General features: G+C 37.0%; 1 protein-coding gene across 2 annotated transcripts in view; it reads left to right on the forward strand.

The window, feature by feature from the left end:
* The window catches only part of cdh13 (cadherin 13, H-cadherin (heart)), a 419,907-nt gene that overhangs the window by 94,463 nt on the left and 300,152 nt on the right, over nt 1-25,292 (forward strand). For both annotated transcript variants that reach the window (XM_067390159.1, XM_067390158.1), the window contains exon 2: nt 24,180-24,300. In XM_067390159.1, the coding sequence (XP_067246260.1) occupies nt 24,180-24,300 (121 nt within the window). The remainder of the gene's footprint in view (nt 1-24,179; nt 24,301-25,292) is intronic.

Raw genomic sequence — 25,292 nt, forward strand, 5'->3', positions numbered from 1 at the left:
CTTGCACCTCAGAATGCTTTAATGACATAAGATTTTTGAATATTATGAATGATTATTTTCAAGTGGTGTGTTTAAGGAATTGGAAGCAAGCAGAGTACGGGTGTAAAGTACGCAGTGCCATCTGCTGTTAAAAAGTAAGCTCAGAATCAATTCCAAAGAGAATCGTGATGCAGCATTCAGAAAATCTCAGAATTGATCCAGAATCATTTCTAGATTCGTGATTCACTGAGCTATTGTCCCAGCCCTAATATTTACTTTGATCTGTTTCGGAAAAAACTCAGTCCACTCAGTGGACATTTCACATTAAAACTGTCACGAAACGTACATAGCGCTATGTATTTCGTTTTGCAAAAATATCCCACAGGTACGTTTTTCTAATGAACCTGGGCTGTTGCTTTGAGTTTGCTCTACAGCAAAATTTGCAAACAGTTATACATGTTCAGTATATATATATATATATTTTTTAATATTTCAATATTTCAATGATGTGTGTCGTGGTAATTCCCAATACTAATCCGACTTCACCACTGACAATTCAAACAACCTCCAGTTGTCAATATAATATATATAATACTCAGTACCAATACAGTACTACAGTACCTTCGAGGTAGTTCCCATCCCGAATATAATACAATACAATACTACAGTACCACAGTACCTTCGAGGTAATTCCCGTCCAGAATATAATACAATATAATACTACAGTATCTCGAGGTAATTCCCTTCTCGAATACTTCTAATACATTTCCAATACTTCGAGGTAATTCCCTTCCATGTTGGTGACGGCGTCCAGTCAAGAAGCTACTATCACTACCTCAGTCACACATGAGCACACAGGTCTTTAGCATCTATACACTCTCACCGTACTTCTCAGGTGTACGGTGGTCCGACACAGGATCATTAATACTAACTCTGAGTATTACAGCCTCACCCCGAGGGCGACTCTATAGTCTTCCAACACTATCGCTGTCTCTGCTGTGGTCTTTTGAGCTTAGAATCTTTAGTACTTCTATTCCTCAGCTGCGCAGCATATACCTGACACGACTTGCTCTTTGCAGAAATTAAATGTTTTATTTACGGCCGGGAGGTCACTCGTCACAACAACAGAGTGAGTCTCAATGAATAGAAAGATACATGAACATTTAAGTCTTACAGTTGAGTAAAAATCAATATCTTCTTCACTGTGATTTTTTTCTTCTGATTGGTTTGCAATGATCTAAGCTAATCATATGACTGACTGGTCTTTGAACTAAGCATCTTTAGTCTGCATTTTCTGTACATTTCATGTTGACATGAAATATTTCTATCGCATGTGAAACTCATTTTTTGTTCTTTGCGTATATTCAAAAATGCAATTTAAACATAAAATGAAAATGAAAGTTTTTTCAGAACCCTTTTAATGGTGTTTTAAACTAATTTTTTCCTTTTAAAGGTGCCCTAGACCTTTTTTTTTAAAAGATGTAATATAAGTCTAAGGTGTCCCCTGAATGTGTATGTGAAGTTTCAGCTCAAAATACCCCATAGATTTTTTTTAAATTCATTTTTTTAACTGCCTATTTTGGGGCATAATTAGAAATGAGCCGATTCAGGGTGTGTGGCCCTTTAATTCTCGTGCTCCACGCCCCAAGAGCTCGCGCTTGCCTTAAACCACATAAAAAAAGACAGCTAATATAACCTAATATGTCTAATCGTGTAAGTACAGTGTTTATTTTGATGTTTACATTGATTCTGAATGAGTTTGAGGCTGTGCGCCGTGGCTAACGGCTAATGCTACACTGTTGGAGAGATTTATAAAGAATGAAGTTGTGTTTATGAATTATACAGACTGTAAGTGTTTAAAAATGAAAATAGCGACGGCTCTTGTCTCCGTGAATACAGTAAGAAACGATGGTAACTTTAACCACATTTAACAGTACATTAGCGACATGCTAACGAAACATTTAGAAAGACAATTTACAAATATCACTAAAAATATCATGTTATCATGAATCATGTCAGTTATTATCGCTCCATCTGCCATTTTTCGCTATTGTTCTTGCTTGCTTACCTAGTCTGTTGATTCAGCTGTGCACATCCAGACGTTCTGCCCTTGTCTAATGCCTTTCATAATGTTGGGAACATGGGCTGGCATATGCAAATATTGTTACGTAACAGTCGGTGTTATGTTGAGATTCGCCTGTTGTTCTGAGGTCTTTTAAACAAATGAGATTTATATAAGAAGGAGGAAACAATGGAGTTTGAGACTCACTGTATGTCTTTTCCATGTACTGAACTCTTATTTAACTATGCAGAGGTAAATTCAATTTTTTAAATCTAGGGCACCTTTAACCTTTTAGGAAAAGGTTTTTACATTTTCTGTACACAGTCTGATTGAAGTGGAGAATTGAATAAAGAACTGAATTGATTAAAAATTAACCAAATAACAGGCTATTAATGCCAATAATTAGCCATTGACTCGTTTTATCTCACCTGTATATCATAAATCCAACATCCCATGTCTTTTCTTTATTATTCTCAAAATAATTCACATTGTGCTCCCTGCTTTATTCTGCTGTGTTATTCATGGCTGTTTTTTCTTATGTAGTGGATTTTCCACTAGGAGATAAAGGTCTACCTCAATGTTAAAGCAGCTTAAAAAGTGTAAGCGTAAATTCATTCAATAAAGTGTCGACTGCTGCAATAGCATGGCTGCCACACCGAAGAAAAGTTGATTCTGGCATTGCTTTGTGTTCTCATAGCGTAATACTCTCAACCAAATAGCCCAAAATGGTTTTTGCTGGTGCAAGAAATTGAGTTATTTGTCAGAATTGTGAGACTGAATTGTAACATGCTCATGACAGACAGGTAATCAAGCCTTGCGTGATACGAGAGAGACCGCACAATGGCCGAGATAGAAGTCCTGACACCTTTTGAAGCAGCCTAGAAATTTTAAGCTGCCAGCCTGATCTCACTAACCTATTCCTGGCCGACGTTGTATTGAAATTTTCTCCATTTCCTTGGCATCAGTATCACCTTTTTCTTTGTTATGTTTAAATATAACCCTAGACGAGACTGACTCTGTACTCACATCTGCTTGTCTCTATGCTGTTTTCCTTGCATTATCTCAGAACTTCCACCCATCTATCTGTCACTCTTCTCTGCACGGCACATGCAGTAATTGTCAATCTTCCTTGTCGGTTGTCTTGTACTCTGACAAGTGAAATATTGTACAATTATCTTCCAGGTTTTTTTTTTTTTTTTTTGCCTTCGCTTACCCTGGCAGATTCTATTTTACATTTCTTTCCGCTAAGAAAAAGCCACTCATGTTGGTAATGATTATCTGGGATTAGAACAATTTGAAAAGAAGAGGAAGTGACATGCCTGCGGGATGAATTGATTGTAGTTGGAGATAAAGTTTCTCACTTTTCTCAGTAAGAAATGTTCTACATCATATGGTTTAATGCAATTTTATACAATATATTTAATAGCAAACAGGCAGTGAAATAGATTTGCTTATGCCTTTTACTGGCTGCATTTACTTACAATGAAGTCAATTATTTTTTGGGTTTTAACATTAACAAACTATGAATTTCGCTATTAGTTGAGAATTGTATTAAGGCATTTTGTTTCTTTTTTGTGCAGGTGTTTTCCCATTGATTGATAATGGAGTTCTTGCTGCAAGTTTGTAATGTATTTATTTCGTATTATGAGATTTATAGTAATATATTCAGAGGGCAGTGGAGCAAAAACGATTTTGAATGGTTGGTAATAATGCAACAGTATTGCAGTTGTTCTGTTCTACATTATAAACTATTCTGAAATGTTCTGACTTCACAGTTATCAGCATTAAACATGAATGGAACAGGGAGGTTTTCTAACAAACAAGCATTAGCAGAAGGTGCTGTAAGTCAGTTAAAGTTTTATATATTATTAACATCAGGGTAAGCAAGTTTAAATGTAGTGCATGATGTACAGAAAGGTTGTTTGAAGGTTCGAAACAATAAAGAAGGGTGTTATTGATTATTAGAGGCCTATTTTCTGTTAGTTGATCTGTCTGGAAGTGGGCCAGGCTTCATAATTTGTAAGTAATAGGGTGAAGGTGGTAGCAGACATTACACAAAATGAGGTAGCACTTTATGTTACAGTCCTGTTCCCCATGTATATACTACGTACTTATTAATTACAATAACTGGGTAATAACTAGGTACTAACCCTGAAACTACCTCTAACCTTAACCCATGTATTTACCTTATATTAACCAGTATTTTCTTAGGTAAATACATTGTAATTACATGTAAGCACGTACTTTACAAAAAAATGCAACCCAAAACATTACGTCTGATACTACATGACTTCAGATAGTGATTGGAAATGTTATAACTTTAGTATGTTAATATTTCTAAGTCATGTGAATAGGGTTGTGCAACATTCAGAACTGATTAAAGAATGTGTAATGAATTCAATGAATTTGAAATTCCAAATTAACTTTACTAAATTGAAACATGCGCTGACAAACAGGATGAAGAATTGCAATTTAAATCTGAATGAGTTGAAATGGATTGAAATGTAAAGAAACAAATTGTTAATAAGAAAAGAAACATTGCCAAAGAAAGACATTTAACGTTTTCAAGTTTTGAAAAAAAAAGCCTTGAAGATGGATGGATGGATGGATGGATGGATGGATGGATGGATGGATGGATGGATGGATGGATGGATGGATGGATGGATGGATGGATGGATAGATAGATAGATAGATAGATAGATAGATAGATAGATTAGATAGATAGATAGATAGATAGATAGATAGATAGATAGATAGATAGATAGATAGATAGATAGATAGATAGATAGATAGATAGATAGATAGATAGATAGATAGATAGATAGATAGATAGATAGATAGATAGATAGAAGCTTTTTTCATTTTGATTTTAGTTATGAAGTCATTATTATATTTATTTATTTCAACTTTCCCGTTAACAAAAACTTTTTTTTGGATTTTGAAAACAGATAGGCTTTTAACATAATGCCTTGCCATCTACAGAAGAGCAAAGCTCAGGGGATGTTGCGAGAGGTAAATTATAATCATTACCCTTAGTTTTCCTTTTTCCTCTGCTTTCAGAACTACTCTAGACCTACTCTAGTGTGGTAACCTTTAAGTTCCTTTTTACTTTCTTCGAGGGTTGAACAAAAGACCAGCTGTCGATTATTTTGGGAGAAGACAGCATCAGGAGTAAATATTGATTCAGACAAAATGGATTTTTCTGCTTCCCCCTCTGGAGATGATAAAAAAAGAAAACAGAAGGAACCTTTCACAGCCCGTTCAGTGGCCTTTTAACGTGCCTATAAAATGCTATTAAAGAGTTTGATTCTGAGGAAGAAAAAAAAACACAAGCGCACGGCCTCTGTTGTCATTAATCATGACAGCAGTAGGAGATTTAACAGTAGGAGAACTGCAGACGAATAGATGTGGAGAAATGAAAGGGCCCAGATCAAACGTGCAGATGTATCAAATGATCTGAAAAGACACTTCATTTGCATATCTCTTTTGTACCGCCGGTTGTGTTCCTTTGAGCTTGGCTTAAGCATCACATTGGCATTGTTGACAGGGAGGAATTTTAGGCTCCTTCAGAACACGTCATTAATTGGAAGGTTTAGAACACAAAAGGAAAGAGATTCAGATGATGAAATCACAGATTGTAACCAGAGAAGGAAAGAGATTTCATATATCAGGAGATGAGTAAGTGCTGTTTACAAGCTAAGATAAGAAGTCAAAATGTTTGACTCGTCTCTGGTAAATTCCTGTAAATCACCTGATGCGGTAGCCAGAGGCTGAACGCTACAGCATTTTCCAGAAAGCATAGATTGCTACGGCCTCCCAGGAAGGGGATAAAGCAAATACCATGTCAGCAGCAATGTATTGGGCATGTAGAAAGAAGTAGAAAAAGTAGAAGTCCTGTTCGATATCTTTGCAGCTCCCCCATGAATATCACCCTGTAGTTTACTCTGCTCACTCAAAATGTCTGAAGGAATCTTTCTTTTCCACTCTCAATCCAATATTGAATCTCAGTGAAAGGAAGAAGGAGGCCTGCTTCATGGGTTGAAGGGCTTATTGGCAACTTTGCCCTTTAAACTGATGGATGGTGTGACCATGGCTGGATTTGATGGCGAGACTTGAGCAGATAATCAGAAAAAAGGACGCAATCGCTCACGTCAACCGTATCTTGCATTCAGACGCCTCGGTGGAAGGGCTCAGCGCTAGCGGAAGGTTGTTTGGGAGTATGTGAGTTATTGCTAGCTTTGCTGGCTAATCTTCTCCATTCCTCTCCGCCACAGCCCAGGTGAAGGAAATGAAAACAGAAACTTGACTTTCAGACTCTTTTGTAGTTGCTTATCCCCCGTATTGGATGGCACCCTTTGACCCTTAATACACATCCTGGTGTGTTGCAATGCCACATGAGTTGATGGTACAATTGTTGTGAGTGAATTGTCACCTTCTCAGTTCTGATGTAAAGACCTTACACAGACCCAAGGCCAGATTCAGAAGGTATCAAAGAAAGTGCAGCACCAATATTGAGCCACTGTTGCTGAACTTGCTTAAATGTCGTGGCAAAATATCATTCAGCCATCAGAATCATTTTGATATGTTTTCAGCTCTTTAGCCAGCATGTTCTGATGTGATCGCATTACTGCAGCTATAACATTCTCAGGTGAGCAATCTAAAAGACATTAACCCATTAAATTTCAAACTATGCCCAGCTAAGTGCATATATTTTAGCTTGTGGGTAGCATAATGAAACAAGCTGCGTACCTTTAAAAGAAATTGCCCAGTTGCTCAATAAAACCTCACAGAAAGTGTCTAAAGTAACATAATATATTTTACTATCTGGTAATTACAGTGGCCCAACACAACACAACAACATTTAAAAAAAAGTAAACAAAAGTTCACAACACAACGGAATCAAACCACAACACAATGGAATCAAGCCACAACACAACGGAAACAAGTCACAACACAACAATATTGAGCCACAATGCAATGGAAACAAGCCACAACAAAACAGAAACAAGTCACAACACAACAATATTGAGCCACAATGCAATGGAAACAAGCCACAACAAAACAGAAACAAGTCACAACACAACGGAAACAAGCCAAAACACAACAAAATCAAGCCACAACACATTGGAAATGCTCCAGAACACTAGGGCTCTCAGAGCTAGGTAAAGTTAGTTTTCCTTGCCAATGTTCTATAGAGTCGGCAGTAATGTCAATATCAATTTAAAAACGGACATGTTCAAATTCCTGTCTTTGTAAGACTCAACTTTATAGAACAGTGGCTAGGAAAACTAACTTTACCGAGCTCTGAGAGCCCCCTAGTGTTCGGGAGCATTTTCGTTGTGTTGTGGCTCGATTTCGTTGTATTGTGGCTTGATTTCTTTGTGTTGTTGCTTGATTTCATTGTGTTGTGGCTTGTTTCTGTTGTGTTGTGGCTTTATTTCGTTGTGTTGTGAACTTATGTTTGCTTTTTTAATTTAGTTGTGTTGTGCACTACTGGGCCACCATAGTTTGAAAAAAAAAAAAAGATTAATAAACAATTAATTTTGCTTTGTTGCATTAAATGTACCAAAATTGGTGTCAGTAAGACTAGACTTTTCCTCTTTAAAAAAAATAAAAAATATCAAAAGGGAAAGAAAAGACTTACTTAACATTGTTATATAAATATTTCAATTAGAATACTGATATTTAAATACTAGAATGATTTGATGGACCTTGTGACACTAAAGACTTAAGTAATGGCTGCTGAAAATTCAGCTGTGCCATAAAAGGAATAAATTATATTTTAAAATATATTAAATTAGAAAGCAATTATTTTCAGTTGTAATAATATTTGACAAGTTTTTACTGTATTTCTTGTCAAACACATGCAGCCTTAGTGAGTATAAGAGATTTCTTTTAAAATAAAATAAAAATCTTCAAACATTTAAACGGTAGTATATTTATTAATACTTTTAAATATGCAGTTTTATATGGTACTTAATTGGTTCCTTATTAAAAAATGGGTCTTTGTGATTTCCTACTTTGACAAGATTATATGAACCAAAGCAATATTATGAATATATTAATAGATCATTTAAATATTATGTTACAGAATGTGTGCAGATTTTACTTCTTTTTTGGAGCTTTGACACTGCCATCTTTCAGAGAAGCAAACAGGAATTAAACAGATCTGGTCATGTGACATCAGATAATGCTGCAGTTTCTAGTACATAAATGTGTTGTTTTATACAATTTACCTTTGTTTATAAGTGGCTTAGGGTTATATATGCATCAAACAGTCAAAAGTTGAGACCAGGAGGCGGCTAGCCTGGATCTTGGAGCCCCTTTTTTCAGCATGCACACTGATTATGACCCCAGTGATCTGCTTAGTCATCCAAGGCCTGCTTTCTGCCCTTTAAACAGAGTGGCTAAGTGCCAGCTGTTTGGCTGAATGGTAATGTCTTAAGGTAGACAGTATTGTTTTCTTCTGCTCTGTCCTGATGTGGCCTTTATTCACGCTGCAGTGGGTTTGCTTTATGTTTGACTCTTTATGTTTAGGCTATAATCCTTTTGAAGCTCAGGAAATCCATGTTTGTGTTTCAATGCTGCAAGATAAAGTTATACTGAACTTTACTTTATTCTCGGTTGCAAAGGTTAGAAAAGCTATTTGTTAGGTTGGACAGATATGCTATCATCTCTGGCTGCATGCGAGTAGTTTATTATGGCTAAACCCATTTTGAATCATAGGCCAGGATCCCTCAGTGGTGCATTGTGTTTACACATCTGGAGTTGGAACCACACTTGCGAACCCTGTCAGACCTGCCTGCTAAATTACAGCAACAATGCAGATACCATCCAAGATTGAGTGTCTGTTTGCTGTGCCCAGTGCCCTTTTTTTCAGCTCATGCACCAGCCCTTATTCATTGGCCCAGCAGGTGTGATGTGTCCAGATTCCAGATGGTTGTGCAGGCTGCTTCTCCCACTGGCAAGCCAGATGCAGCTGTTTGGAAGGCAGACTGATTGATTTCGCTGCAGCCTCTTGCTGTGACCAGGCCTGGGTCATTCCTGCTATGCCCTCCATGTGCACTGACATTTACCACCGAGCAGAGGACTCAGTCCAGGCTAGAGAAGGGAAAGATGCAGGAATGTTCTCTTGCCCAGCTGGGGGCGGTTCACAAGACATCCTGGTCTTTTCATCCTGGTTTTGGCCAGATTGGAAACTGAGACATCAATTGGGAGAATGTTTGGAGGGGAATTCGTACCATCCCAATCTATTGCAATAATTAATGCACATTAGATACAGTCTGATTGGTGTGGGTAGTTTCCAGGTGTCAATGGATATTAGGTGTTTAGTGGGCTCTTTGCATTAGCCTGAGGCCTTCTTTTGATGCAGTATTGGAATATTATACTCCTTGGAATGTATGTTGAAATGTTACATCTGTTAACAAGGCCGGGCGAACCAAATAGGGATTTGAACACATGCCCAGGGTCATCACTTCCAAGGTTGGCATTAAAAAATAACGCATGGTCTAGAGATTAGTTTTTTTACTTGAGCGCCACATTTAGAATGCAGTGTCATGCACAAGATGCTGCAAAAGATGTGGAATGTGAGCTCAACAGTCAAACACATCCATCTAGCATATGTTTACACAGGAAAAAAATGGAAAAGCCCTGCTGTGGAATGTAAAAACACTTTCTGTGTGAGTGGCCACTATGTGTTTAATTATCTGATTATTGTGATGTTGGCAGTATCAATCGATCATGCTAAAGAGTTTAGCTCCGTGATTCTCAAACATTTTGACTTGAAGCCTCCTCATTTTTCAACATTCAAAGGCCCCTCATATACACTAATATTTCTAGTATTTCTGCTGTAATTATGACAAAGCTGCTTGTTTTTTTGTTGTTGTTTTTTTTAATGTCTTAATGAGGCCTTTCAGTCAGGTAGGCTGTGAAAAAACCCTCTGTGATCATGATTCAAATCTCATCATGGTGTAAATCAAACATACAGAAAAAACATCAATACTGTGAAATATTATTACAATTGAAAATAATGGTATTCTATTATATTCTTTAAAATATACTGTATTTCTGGGATGCAAAGTGTCTGAACAATTATGTTACCTCTATGGCATTTCATATAGGCTTTTAGCTTAAAAGCATGCACATTTGGAGAAATATTGATGGATTCTCATATGTTTGTCAATTTTCTATACAGAAGAGTAATATTCATTCAGGATTTATTGCCATTACTATGAGTGCTGGATACTGTGTTTTCAATTCATACTTGCAGCCGGAGGGCGCTCTGTACACCTTTAGTCCACAAATGCCAATGCTAAAGAAGAATAGGCAATCCAGGAACTAACCGAACTAACAGAGGACAGAGATCGCTAACTATGGCTATTCAAAACACTTTTCAAGACAATAAATACACGATTGAGATGATGTATGCATGTATTGACTGAATTTGCATCTGAATAGCACTGGCTCCGTGGGCGTGGCCGCACTAGCAGATAATGAGCTGAATCACAGATTGCTGACATGGCTCTATTTTCATACAGATTACATAAACACAAAATATTTGTTTTCAATTTGACTTCGATTTAAAACCTGACATTTCAACGTTTTTTTAGACACAAGTCTAATTTTTTTGTGATTAGTATTCACTAAGTTACAGTTAATTTTCTGAGAACTATCAGATTGGAGTTCGTTCAGAGGGAGACGAGAGATCACGCATCATGTTAGTTTTCTTTATTTTACAAACAGCACAACATTTTGTTGTTACTCTGAGTGTACACAAATAAAAGAAGATATTCCACAGATTAAAATGGTGTATAACTCTTAATTGTATGTGCAACATTGACAGTATTTTGAGTCTCTTTCACACTGGTTAGAAAAAAAAACCTGCGGTGACCGCCGACCCGAGGGAGTTAAAGGGGTTCTTGATTATAATTTCACTTTTTTAACTTTATTTAGTGTGTAATGTTGCTGTTTGAGTATAAACAACATCTGCAAATTTATGACGCTCAAAGTTCAATTCAGAAATCTTGTTTTAAGGACTACAACAAGCAGCTGCTAGGGACTACAATGAGCTTATTCTCAAGTTGGTGACATCACAAACCCTATAAACCCTGCCCCTGAGAACATGCAACAAAGTGGGTGAGGCCAGTTGGGCTGCTTTAGAGAAGAGCTGTTGTAGTAGAGTGGTGTTGCCATGCTGTAATGTCCAGATGCATTCTAAAAGTTGTAACTTCTTCCTGAGCCTCTCCCTCAGTATCAGACTCCGGTTTGAATAATGTAAGGCTAAACACTGTTACTGACAATAGTCATTTTGGCTGCGTGAGATTCTCCAGTTTTGTTGTTATTGAGCAACCAAAGCGTGAGCTGTTAAAGCTTCGCCCTCTTCTGGAAAGGGAGCCGGGAACTGTAGCTCATTTGCATTTAAAGGGACACACACAAGAACGGCGTGTTTTTGCTCACACCCAAATAAGGGGGAAATTTGACAAGCTATAATAAATTATCTGTGGGGTATTTTGAGCTGAAACTTCACAGACACATTTTGGTAAAGGGGGCATTATAGGTCCCCTTTAATGATATGTTACATAAATTACCATTTATTTATATAAGGTCCCGTTCTTCATGATCCCATGTTTCAAACTTTAGTTAGTGTGTAATGTTGTTGTTAGAGTATAAATAAAATCTGTAAAATTTTGAAGCTCAAAGTTCAATGCCAAGCGAGATATATTTATAGATATATATATTCAACAGAAGTCGCCTACATCGAACGGCCAGTTTGGACTACATCCCTCTACTTCCTTCTTTAATGACGTCACTAAAACAGTTTTTTGACTAACCTCAACCCACAGGAATACACAAAAAAGGGGGCGTGACCTTGTTGCGCTCCCACGGAGAAGAGCAAGAGTTGCGTTTGTAGAGTGTGTTTGTTGCCATGTCGTCGAAACGGTGTTATTTTCATCCCGCAGTCCAATCACCTTTGTTTGGCCTTCCCAGGGACGCTGTACTTGGAGATCAATGGTTACAATTTATGTTTAACTTGGTTCCCGAAAATTATAATTGTGGTATCCTTACTGCAATAGTTAATGTTGGACTGCAGTGCACATAATGGCCACAAGAGGGGACTATGTTTATGTATATGGCTGTTTTCCGTATGAGGTACTCTTCTGAGTGAGTGCTAACGTTGTACATTTTCTGTCGCTGCTTGTGGAGATTAAAGAGTTCAGTCTCTCTGGAATTATTGTCTTTTGTATTCATTCGGCACAACACCACAATAATCCACATGTAAAACTATGTGCAGCACACGTTATGGTAAGAGGCGTGACCTTTCCGGGCAAGGAGCGCTAAGCTGCTGTCGAATCACAACACAGGAACCGCTGGCACAATCAGAACTTGTTACGTATTTCTGAAGGATGGACTTCATAGAACAAGGAAGTCATCAGCCCGTTTTTATGACAGTGGAAACAGCGGTATACAGATAAGTAAATTATGTGAAAAAGACTGTGTTTTTTTACACCACGTGAAACATGAACACACATTATATTGCACACTATAAACACAATCAAAGCTTCAAAAAAACATGAAAAACGGGACCTTTAAAATATTAAATTATTTACTATTAATTATGATTCATTTTGTGACTCCAGTAGTTATATTTTATGTTGCATGATGACCACAGCCCCCTGGTTGAGAATCACTGGTTTAGCAAGAACGTCACATTCCCAATTTATTTTCAGAGTTATTTATGTCAACAGTTTGGCGGTTATTATTTAAATTAGGATGAAGCGAAACTCTAACCACAAAACAAAAATAATGTTCTGTAACTTTTTTTTCTTCTCAAACTTGTCTGTTGAACAAAATGCTACAACGTAATTTAAATTGCAGATTAAACTGCACCAGAACGTAGTAAAATCTCAATATAGAGCTGAAGTGAATCTCTAAATCACTTTTATTGGTGACAAAAATTGACATGAAACTTTTAGTGTTAGGACAATGTGGGAAAAAAAAGTATATATTCTCAAGTCAGAAACCACCCTAATGCCACAAACTCTTCACACACTCAAGGTGCTGCAGCCATTCCCAATCAGGTTGTCTGTGAACTCATATGACCATATTGATTTTTTTTTTTTCTTGAGCTGACATTTACACCAGACTCTGCCTAGTGGCTCTGGCTGCACTGGCTTTCATCAATGAAGTCTTAACCTTAATCACACTTCAGGCCTGTCACAGCATCTGCCCGGAGGCCATCACCACTACTCTTTAAAAAGACAACGCCTCTCTGCTAAAGCCTCCAGGGCCCATTGTAGAGTGACCGTGCGCAGGTTCTTAGAAAGCCACATGCCCAGAATAGACTTCTTTACCCTGCGTGTAAATGTCATACTCTGAACACCACTGGGCAGAGTTTACTCAGAGTGTCTGCGGCATCCGAGCTACTTATTTAAAGCAGAATTCTGTTAATGGCCTTCAAACAAGGTGACATTTATTGGTGTCTTCATTACAGGAATTGAATCAAAGTATCATCTAGTACTGTACAATTTTAGCCAGCCAAAGATGGACATTAGTAAATTTTAATATTGTTACCAATGCCCTTTAAATGGATAGTTCACCCAAAAATGAAAATTATGTCATCATTTACTCACCCTCAGATCCAAACCTGTTTGTATTTCTTAACACAAAGGAAGATATTTGGAAGAATAGCAGTAATCAAACAGATCTTGCCCCCCATCATTGACTACCATAGTATTTATTTTTCCTAAATGGTGGAGCTACACCGAAATGTGAAATAATTTGAAATTATTTTGTCAAATAATGCCTAAATAGCTGTTTGGATTAGTTTGGCTTATGGTAAACAGCCAGTTACTGAAGTGACATCAGTATAGTTTTGATTACATTTTGATTGAAGATTATTAGGACAAACATTTTATATATATATATATATATATATATATATATATATATATATATATATATATATATATATATATATATATATATATATATATATATATATATATATATATATATATATATATATATATATAATATTATAACAAGAACCAATGCAATAGGACCAGGAATGTGCATTATGGAACAAAATGGTGTCCGTTTTGATTTCATGTTGACCTAAGCAATTCAGAGCCAACTTCACTAATATATCATCATTGTCCTGTGATGCTGCTATACAAATTTGCAAGACTTTCTTAGTCTGTGTTCATTTCTTACTGACTTATTGAAGTTGCTGATGACTTTAATGAGCTAATTAATTAAAGATGTGATTCTCTGAGAAGCATTAAGGGAGATGATCTATGAAGAATGAATAGCCTACCTTCATTATGGCTGCGTAATAATGTTGATATTAATTTGTTCTGATTTAGTAGTTGAACGACAGTAGAAGGTTTAACTCGGACTCAAGAAGATAGGAGGATGCACTTAAAGCTGTTAGCTTTCTCTTTTAGCAGAGAATGTAGTGACATCGATCTGATACTTGCTGTATATGTGGTCGTTGCTTTTCTCTCACCCAATAAAGATGGTGAACTTTATTCAGTCTTCTGACATCTTTATTTAAGAGAAAAATCTGTGAGGCACAAAAAAAGAATCAGTGAGTTTATGTGCCTCTATAAGTGCCATCAATTGTGTAGAACACGACTGCAGAAAGAACTCGACCGCAGAAAGTCTTTACGTTCAGCCATCTGCAGGATTGTTCCTTAACAGTTATATTAACCTTAAAACCCTTCAATGAAAATCCAGTCTCCCATTTCACTCCATATGGTGTACGACTGAATCTGCTAATGAACCTTTGCAAACTAGGTTGTTCAATTTAGGCAAGCTGTAAAATGTAGAATGGGACATTAAAATTGCTTTGGGTTACAACAGCATCTAAAAGAAAATTAATCTTAGCTCTCGCGTCCTGCGTTATGGCTATGTTCTCATCTGTTGCTTTTATCCTCCAGTAGTTTTGAGGTTAGAAGGTCTAATGAGTAGATTACATGCCTTGGAGAGGGATTACAACACTTTAGACCTGCTAACTATTGCTTTACAGTGCAGGGAAATATGTTGGTTCCAGACTTTCTATGGAAAGAATTAATCCAGGCATTATGGGTAAGCTGAGATTCAGTGCCTCAGACGCTGACCTCATTGATGAAGCCAAAAGAATCCAGCTATCAAGCGTTGGAGGATTTCTAACAAGCTTGAATTGCATGCACAAATTATGGTGTGGGCCTTGGAAAAGTGCTAAAGCTAACGGACTAGAGAGTTTTGTCAGATACTCATCAAGCTGTTTTGCCCTGGCTCAGTGTTAATGTAGTCGGAAGGCAAAGGAAGACACACTTTTAGATTTTCAGTATCACTCAGGGTTTTATAGCGCAGTTTATGAGCGGAGACGGAGTATGGGCTTGAACTCTGTTTCCCCTCAGTGAAGCAAAACAAAAAGCCAGACTCTCTCAGGAAGAGCTGAGTAAACTGTAACCTCTATATCTCCGCTGAGTCTTATAAAGCCATAGCAAATAAATGGCACTCATCTGTTTGGAAGTTTTATTCTGTCACTTTATTTGTCTTGTCTCTGTCATACGTATCTTTGTTTATAACAAACACGGCACTTGCTGTTGCCTTTTTATAATTTTCCTCAAACTTAAAGGCACCGTTCACCTACAAATGTCAATTCTGTCATTATTTATGCACCCTCATGTCGTTCCAAAACTGGTTGACTTGCAGAGATATATTTAACACTGTTTTTTTTTTTTTGTGCTGTTACAATAAACAGGAACTGAAGCTTTCAAGCATCAAAAACAACGCAAAACAAGCATAAAAGTATTATGAAGTGCCACATACAATCTCGTGTGCTATATTCAAAATTTTCCAAATGAAAGTTCTGCATAAGAAACTGACTGAAATTTAAGTCTATAGCCACGTTTCCACCGCTTTGAAGTGGTGCTCGGTGTGTTTTGACGCAGGGACTGCTAATTCCCCCCTCAGAAAGTCCCTGCTCATGAGGTAGTACTTTTTCAAAATTCAGGAACTTTCGGGGGTGGGACTTGGGTGCTGAACATGCTGATTGCTTGAGTTCACACAGCATTTTGATTGGTTGACTCCACACAGGATTTTATTTTAATCACCATTTTTAAAAGTCTGTTGCGGTGCCTGCTGTAAGAGTTGTTTGCTATTCGAATCAACAATGGATTTTAAAAAATACGAAAGATGGACCAACGACGAGGTTCAGGCTTTATTATGCTTATATGCGGAGGATGAAATCCAGTGGGAACTGGAAAGTTGTGCACAGTCCTGTGCCACCGGACTAATTTGCCTAGTCTTCATGGTACTTTATGCTGTGATGGAAACACAGACAGCAACAGGTCTGGAGGAAAAAAGTCCCTGGGACAAATTGTTCCGGGTCATTTTGGTGGAAACACAGCTATAGTCTCTGAAAATCTATGAAGAAACTTCTCTCTTGGCACGTTCAAGAGAGTTGAAGATGTTGATGATCATTTCAATTCATTCATTCAGTTCACAAAACCAACCCGAATGATTTGTTTATGAATCAGACTGATCTGGTTTAGTTCAACTGAATCGATCGAAGTTGATTCAAAGTAATATAGGCACATGGCTCTCAGCAATCCAGGAGATCTGTATTTCTGGACAGCCAGTAAGGTCCATCTTCATACTAATTCTGCGTTTTACATTATATTTTACATTTTTATATGTATTCTGTAACATTAGTTGAATTTTACAAACCTACAATGTGTTGCAGTAGTTAAAAGCCCAACGGTGGAGAATATCTTCCTGACGTGTGACTTCATGATATCAGAGTACTTGGAATATACTGCAAAAAAGTGACATTTTTATGTGCTTTTATGTGCTTTGTGTGCTTTTTCAAAGCTTAAAAGCTTCAGTCCTCATTAATTGCATGCAAAACAGTCTTAAATGTTTCCTTTTGTGTTCCACAGAAGAAAAAAAGTCCCACAGGTTTGTAATGACACAAGGGTGAGGAAATGGTGACAGAATTTTAATTATTGAACAAACTATCCATTTAATTTATCCCCTTTGTCATTCACAAGCAGTATGACCTAAAAGAAAAGAAGAGACTTCTAAAAGCACATTTAAATGTTTTTTCTCTGAACCAGCAGGGAACATTGTCATTTTCTAACCCCTGTCCCCTCGATCACAGCCCACCAGTGTCATCTTCTCTAGTTGTGTTTAATAAGGAAATCATGCTGAGTCAAATTATTAGAAACTAATGAAGTTCCCACACAGCTGTATCACAGAAACGAGCTGATAAGGTGACCAACATGCCAAGCAATCAATTATGCTTTCCAGTTCAGACAGAGAAGAAGAAAAGCAAGCGTTATTGAGGAAGGGAGAGAGAGGAAATAAGTCGAGGCCAGGCAGCAGGTGGTGTTCTTGCTTTGGACGCCCGTCTCTCTGTAAGCAGCCAAGCAGTGAAGATAAAGGCAGGTCTGCACAATACCCTTGCGCTTGGCTTTCTTTTGTCACATCACACATGGCCACACATTTCTGTGGACATGGGCGCACATACGCTCTTTTCCTCTTACCTCATTTATCTGTCCTCTCATTGGATGTCATCTGCCTTGACACCAACTAAGATACTCATATACACACATATTGTGACCACTCACACTTTTTTAGCTTTAAAAGTAGTTTGATAGAGTTCAATTTGACAGAAGTGAACAGAAGGTGCATTTATATTGCTGCATTCAGTACACTTCCGTATGTAACTTATCCTGATTAAGAAAGTATATAATGAGAAAATAAGGCTGTCCCCTAATAGTCGACCAACCGGTAGTCGACGAGAAGAGGCTTAGTCGACCAAAATTTTAAAGGCTCTCTATTATGATTTATATGGTTTATTAATAAACGTCCAGTTAGTCGACTAATGCTTAAAATGAACGACTACTAGTCGACCAGAAAATCTTTAGTCGAGGACAGTCCTAGTAAGTTTCATTTAAAAAAAGCAACATTTTAAACAAAAAGCTGACAAAATTGTGTTTTTGTCAAAGACTATGTCTTGAATTCAGAAAAATGATCAATACCTAGATGTAGTAGATCGCATCCATCAACACCTCCGAAGATTGCATGCCCAGAAAGGTACTAAATATATATTTAAAACAGGTCATGTGACTACAGTGGTTTAACCTTAAAGTTATGAAGGGATGAGGATACTTTTTGTGCACCAAAAAACAAAATAAAGACTTTATTATTATTATTATTATTATTACATTTCAATGGTTCACGTGACTTGGCAGTTTGATATGCGCTCCGAACCACTGAAACAAAAGATTCGTAAAGCTTCGAAGTTCCGAAGATGAACGAAGGTGTTATGAGTGTGTATAACGACATGAGGGTGAGTAATTAATGTCAGAATTGTCATTTTTGGGTGAACTAACCCTTTAGGCAATAATGTTTCTATCACTTGTTTTTGCTTCTTCACCTGTGTTTTGATCTGGAGATTCTGTACTCTTTCAGAAGATAAGTATAGCGCCCCCTACCATATAACATGGATTTCCAGAAAATTTTGTTAATGGTGGGGAAACGTGTCATAAATGACTGAAAATTCCATCAGTGGCGTGGAAAGAATTAAGGGATCATCATTTTTGGCGGTCCCTGGCATGAAAAACAGTTTAAATGGGCTCATATACCTAGACCAATAATAAAAAAATAAAAAAAACAGAAAGAATTCAAGATCATTTCCTGTGTGAATGGCCCTCTAACTTCCTTTTAAATTTTTACAAGTTTTTTTTTTTTTTTTTTTTTTCTGACACTGCCTTGGGCAGTTTGAAGGACATAACACAATTAATGTCCAGCCTTTTCTTTTCCCTCTCATCTTTTTTTCTTTTTCTTTTTCACCATATTATTCTCTCTTTTCCGAGAGAGGGCAAACATGTTCACATATGCCCATGATAATATCTGCTCTGACATTTTTTGTCTGGATGGATGTTCGAATGATGTTTCACCACGCTGATTGGAGAAATTTCTGTCATGCTGTCTTATATGCAATGTTATCTCTACCCTGCTGAGGCAATTCTAAGAATATTTGCTTCATATTTAGCTAAGAAAAGTCATTGAGTTCCTGGGTAACTAAACTAGATTCTGTTCTCTTATGAGGAACTCCATTAAACAAACTCCTCAAGGACTTCAGAAGCGGTGGGTAGAATAGAAAGAACCATAAAGAGTGGAGACTATGGTTGTAAGCGGCACCCTTAACCCCCTGATGTATTTGTCATTAAATCAGAGATAAAGCAGAGTAGGCCTTTGCGAGTTTAACAAGAGTCGGCATAGTGATATCCGAATGTCACTTAGGGCAGTGCTATTTTAGCAGCAAATTAACCTGTAGAACAAGAGTGATAGTATTTTTTTTCCATTTCAGTAAACACAGCACTTTTGTCAGATTTGGCTCATTAAATGTAAAAAATAAGCTAAAATAAGCATTTATTTCCCCCTCAAAATACACAGTGCTGAGATCCTCCATTATTTTTTTTTCAGTCTGTGTTGTATCCTAGGGGACGCGTCAAAGAGAACTTTGTGCCGTATTGCTGAGTGTGCGATCGTGAATGGCTTTTATTTGGCGGCAGTTTTTCCTTGAAACTCCGAATTGCTGTACTAATAACATGTTTGAAGCTCCCTAATGCTGAAGTTCCCTGGCATGAATTCTTCTTTCAAGGGATTTCTGAGGTAGTGACAGTGAAGAAGCATACAATCTCACAGTTAGAATGCTCATCTGAACACACAGTAAGGTGCAGCAGCTGTTTGAGTGCTGCCCTGTTAATGTGCATCCTCTGTCCCAGCTGGATCCTTACAAGGTCCTTCCCGCCCTGCATTCTTCAACTCACCTCTTCGCAAAGCAAATCAAACCGACACTTTGACATTTTCGTCTGATTTCCTATAAATGACTTGGATAATAACTTCAGTAACAACTAAAGAGAGCTTAGTTTAAAAAAAAAAAAAAATATATATATATATATATATATATATATATAGGTCTCTAAGGCATCTTATTGAACGCCTTGTATACATACTTTCTGTATTGAAAGTATATATGCAAGTATGTTTGTTGAAATATTTGATGGTTTCTACATTTGTTATGATGGATTTTATTGATGGGACCAAGTTAGGGAACAACAACAGGAAAAGCGGTCCCACTTGTAAAATTAGCAGTTTCTCTGGATTTACTATTTATATTTACGGAGTGTCTGTTTACACTAAGTGCAAATAGTGTCCCTTGTTGGCAAATGCTGTTGACACTAGCTCCACCCACCAATGTCTGGTTGGGCCACAAGTTTTAAAAAAGACATGCAGAATTCAATGTCTTCAGTTGCGCAGCAGTAAGCAAGTAAGGCTCGCAGATCTGGATTTTCACACGATCATTGCGGATTCGAATCCGCCTTTTGCAACGCTCGCATTTTCAATAGAAATGAAAATAATGTTCTAAAAGTGGAAATAAACTGTAAACGAGTGTTTAATAATATTAAAAGTGTTTATTGGGTAGAGTTAGGGGAAGGTGTAGCGAAGGTTTTTTATTCTTCCAATAAGGCAGCGTCCATTTATAATCATTTACACTCTATGATATTTTTGCATCCTGCTAATGTACAGAAATACTGAGTTGCAAATAGTATCTGCCAGTATAAAGTAGCTATAGATAGCATTTTTACACTTATTGCAAAGAACAAGTTTATTTTCTTTTTTAAACTACAAGATACTAGTGTTTTAACTTAGGAAGAGTGCAAAATCAATATTTGGTGGAATAACCCTGATTTATGAATCTTGGCTTGCTCTCTGCCAGTCTTTCATGTTGCTGTTGGGCGACTTTATGCCACTTCTGGTACAAAAATTCAAGCAGTTTGGCTTTGTTTGATGACTTTTGACCTTCCATCTTCCTCTTAATCACATTCCAGAGGGTTTCAATGGGGTTCAGGTTGGGCTGGACATGACAAGGTCTTGATCTGGTGGTCCTCCATCCACACCTATATTGAACTGGATCATTGTCAGAGCAGAAGGAAGCAATATTTCTTCCAGGATAACCTTGTACTTTTCTTGAGTTTTTTTATTTATCCATAGTGTGATGGATCACATTTTTAAGTAAGACAAAAAATGTTTTAATGCAGCTCAACAGAATATAGTTTCATTATTCATTTCAGTTTAGTTCAATGTTGTTTCATATCAGTTCAATAGCTGTCTGTGTTGCAAAGATCATTAATTATGAAAATCCAATTCAGCTATAAGCAGCTCTACAGAAGATACTCGTGTCATCAGCTCAAGTCAATTCAGTGTTGATTCAGTTCAGTTCAATAATAGTGTTGATGTTGCAAAGTTAATATCATTATGCAGCTCAATTCAGTTCAAATTTTGTTCAAAGTTAATTACCTAGGAGTGATATAGGTATATTGCCAATAGGACCCCTGGTCCTATGTGCTCTAATGCTTTTTTCTTTCAAGTTATAAAGAATATCTTTATAACTTTGGCTACAAAGCAGCTGTTTGATTGTGCACATCCTTTCATAAGTAAAGTTGTTAAGAAAGCATGGGGTTTTACTAAATCACAAAGGGAGAAAACTAAGCCAAAGCCTTCATTATTCATGAATGGGTTATCTAATCTGAAATATTTACCTTTCTGACAGCGCGGCTGATGATTTATGCTCTGTGTTTCTGATGTATTGAATCTGTGTTGAATGTATTCCCAAGGAAGAAACTATTGAACAGATCTCTGAAATTCTGTCTGTGTGTCTAGAGTTGTTATGTACTCTAGAACTGAGAGGAGGAACAGGGCTGTATATTCAAGGGCGGCATGCGGGCTGTGACATTGTCAGAAAGAATCCCCGCTTCCCTTCAACTGAAAGGGTGAGTGATGGAGAGCAAAAATAGGTGTGAAAGAGTAATAATGTTGCTGGAAGTAAAAGAGGAAGATGGACAGAAAGGTTGGAACAGCATGGCTCACTGGCCCTTACAAAAGGGAAAAAGCGATCTTGAAAAACTCTCCATCTACCATTGACCTAAAAGCCACAAAACAGCAATTTCCTCTGAGTTTTAAAAGCTGGATGATTACCTTTAATTCTTAATGAAGACATGCTTTGCTATCCTGAGTGGAAGGCACCTAAAATTAGTATAATTGACCAGAAAAGCCCTTAGCAGAATCGTTGTGCTCTCACTTGCTGTAAAAGCAGCATTTAGTCATTGCTGGTTGACAGAAAATGGACTTGTTGATCTATTTGAATTACAATATACTCCAGATTTGGTCAGTACACTTGTTTTAGCAGTGCAGTTGAAGCTGTTTTTAACTAAGAACAGGAAAAATACAAGTGTTTTGTTTTTTTCTTTATATAGAAAACATTGACTGTGTAGTTCAGTTCTGAGAATAAGTCAGAAAAGTGCACTGAATGTTGGCAGTTGGCACTGTTAGATTTTTTGTGTGTGTGTAATTAGTATGTATATAATTAGTCACACTTGATTAGTATTATGGCTAGATCTGTGAATGGCAATTTTATCAGGGGGCAAAGGTGAATTCATTTCTATTCATTACAGATACAAAAATGTGGGAGAGCGGAAACTCAAGTACATGCAAAACATTTCTTATGCTCTGTATTAAAGTTACATTCCTTTAATTACGTATACGCTAGAATGATTACACTTATTCTGGACATGTTACGTGGAGTGCTCTGTCTGTGAAAAGTGTGAAAACATATTTTGAGGTATAAAATGTTATATATTATTATTAGGTATAACTATTTTTCTTTTGCTATGTAAAGTTTTGATACTTTTTGAAGCTTTATATATTTATTTTCCCTCAGGTTTATGGATAAAAGCTAACATGACCTGACGTAGCAGATGCCCCAGGTTGGGGGCAATTATAATGTTAGTTGCATTTACATGAGGTAAAGTTTAATCGCAATATTGCCAAAATCCTATTATAATCGCATTATGAGGGTGCATGTAAACGCACTGAATAAGACAGACTGGTTTATTAGGCTGCTGTCACTTTAATACCTGACACACATGACGCGTATCTGACACATCTGATTTTCTCTTTACGACCATTTAAGACTTTTTAACTTATTTAATACTGTGTTTACAAGGTCACTCGCCAAAAACATGCATTTTGACATAATTTTTTGTTTTTGTCTGTTCAAGCGTGAAAGAAAACTCAATGGTTCACTCCAAAAAAAAAAAAGAAAAAAAAAAGGATGCTATGTTAATTGCATTAAATATTTTAACATGTTAAACTGAAAACATTTATGTTTGTATTAAAATATTAAATGTTTGTATTTAATAATAAAACTTAAAGGGTTAGTTCACCCAAAAATGAAAATTATGTCATTTATTACTCACCCTCATGTAGTTCCACACCCGTAAGACTTTGTTCATCTTCAGAACACAAATTAAGATATTTTTGAAATCTGATGGCTCAGTGAGGCCTCTATTGCCAGCAAGTTAGTTTACACTTTCAGTGCCCAAAAAGTTACTAAAAACATATTTCAAACAGTTCATGTGACTACAGTGGTTCAACCTTAATATTATAAAACAACGAGAATACTTTTTGTGCGCCAAAAGAACGAAATAACAACTTTTCTAGTAATGGGTGATTTCAAAACGCTGCTTCAAATTTTTTGTTTCGAATCATCGGTTCGGAGCACCAAAGTCACGTTTGACTTTGAAACAAAAGATCCATCGGATTTCATCAAAAATATCTTAATTTGTGTTCCAAAGATGAACAAAGGTCTTACGGGTGTAGAATGACATGAGGGGGAGTAATAAATTATATTATTTTCATTTCTTGGGTGAACTAACCCTTTAATTTTGATAGTCCAATTTAGACATTCTAAGAACTATAAGTAGCTTTGCAATTACATTCCAACTAACTCTCATTTAAATATTAGTAGACTGTAGTAAATTGTTAGTAGACTGTTAGGTTAGGGTTTGGGTTAGTAGAATAAGTTGAAATGTACTTGCAAAGTTACTTATAGTCACTAGATTGTCTGTTGGGAGCATCAAAATAAAGTGTTAGCAGATAGGAGGTAGTTGCAAGTATAGTAGACATGTGTAAATATATTTTGCATAGCACAAAAAAAAAAAAAAAAAAAGATAAAAAATGTTAAAATTGTCCCCTATATTCAGTAATCAAAAGGAAATCTTTATTTCCATTTCAGGTTGTGTGCACTGGAGCGCAGGAAAAAGAAGAGAAGACTGAATGTGTACCGGGATTTCAGGAGAAGGAGTACCAGGTGGAGTACAGTGGAGGGTTCCTCAAAGACGTTCCTCTGCTGCAAGGTACGGCAATGGTGTCATCAGCGGTGAATAAGAGGGTTCAGGTTTGGTTGGGGAATTTATGTATTTTTGGCTTTCTCTTGCCTCTTGCTCTCTCTCTTTCACACACCGTGGCTGTCTGAGCCACATGTGCACGCCAGCTGGAGAAAGAACAGTTCTCGAGAGCCTTTGGTGAATGTTGATTGTTCATTATTCTCATTATCATGCACAATACTTTTTCATTTATTAAAAAAAGAGAGGAAATAAAAGCTGCAGTGTCCAAACAAAACATCAAAATGATCTGGTGCTCATAAATTATTCCGTTTGATTGTGTGGATGTTTACAAAGCCTTTGTGATTCCCGTCTCTTCCAGTGTCTGCTGTTTGTAACCGTTGCACTTTCTGCGCAAAGATTCACGTCGAGATTCTGGCAGTCCGTGCCGCCATCCAGACAGATTCTGTCTGCGTCATATTTTTCAGAGGCAGTTAAGACAAATTTCATCAAAGCACATCAGAGAACGGCCAACATGTGAGAATGTGAGAACTGCTAATAATGGAGTAGTTTCTCACAGGTCTCCACGTTCACACAATAAAACTCTCCCGAGACCCCGAGAATCAGAGTGATTAATGAAATTACAGTCTAATTACACATTAAGCATGTACATCCCCACAGGATACTCATACACTGCCTTGCATGAAAAAGGCATCACCGTGAGTGTTTTGAGAGCAACAACATATTAATCAGTTTTTCAGATAAATCATAAACAATGTGTTACCTGGTGGAGTTGTAAACCAACCCCAAAAGCATAGCATGAGGCATGCAGAAAATAAAGTAAAAAATGCAAATGCAATCCACTATGTGGTGTTCACCTCAGAGATGTCCAGAGGTCCTGTACTGCATGAGAATACAAATCAGACAAGGGACCAAACATGCTGCAGAGGTCAGTGCTGCATTGAGAGAAGGTAGACAGTGGCTTCACTCAAGCAGGATGGAGCGTGAGGTGCTTGTGTTAGACT

Source organism: Chanodichthys erythropterus, chromosome 7, assembly GCF_024489055.1.
Source record: "Chanodichthys erythropterus isolate Z2021 chromosome 7, ASM2448905v1, whole genome shotgun sequence".
Lineage (NCBI taxonomy): Eukaryota > Metazoa > Chordata > Actinopteri > Cypriniformes > Xenocyprididae > Chanodichthys > Chanodichthys erythropterus.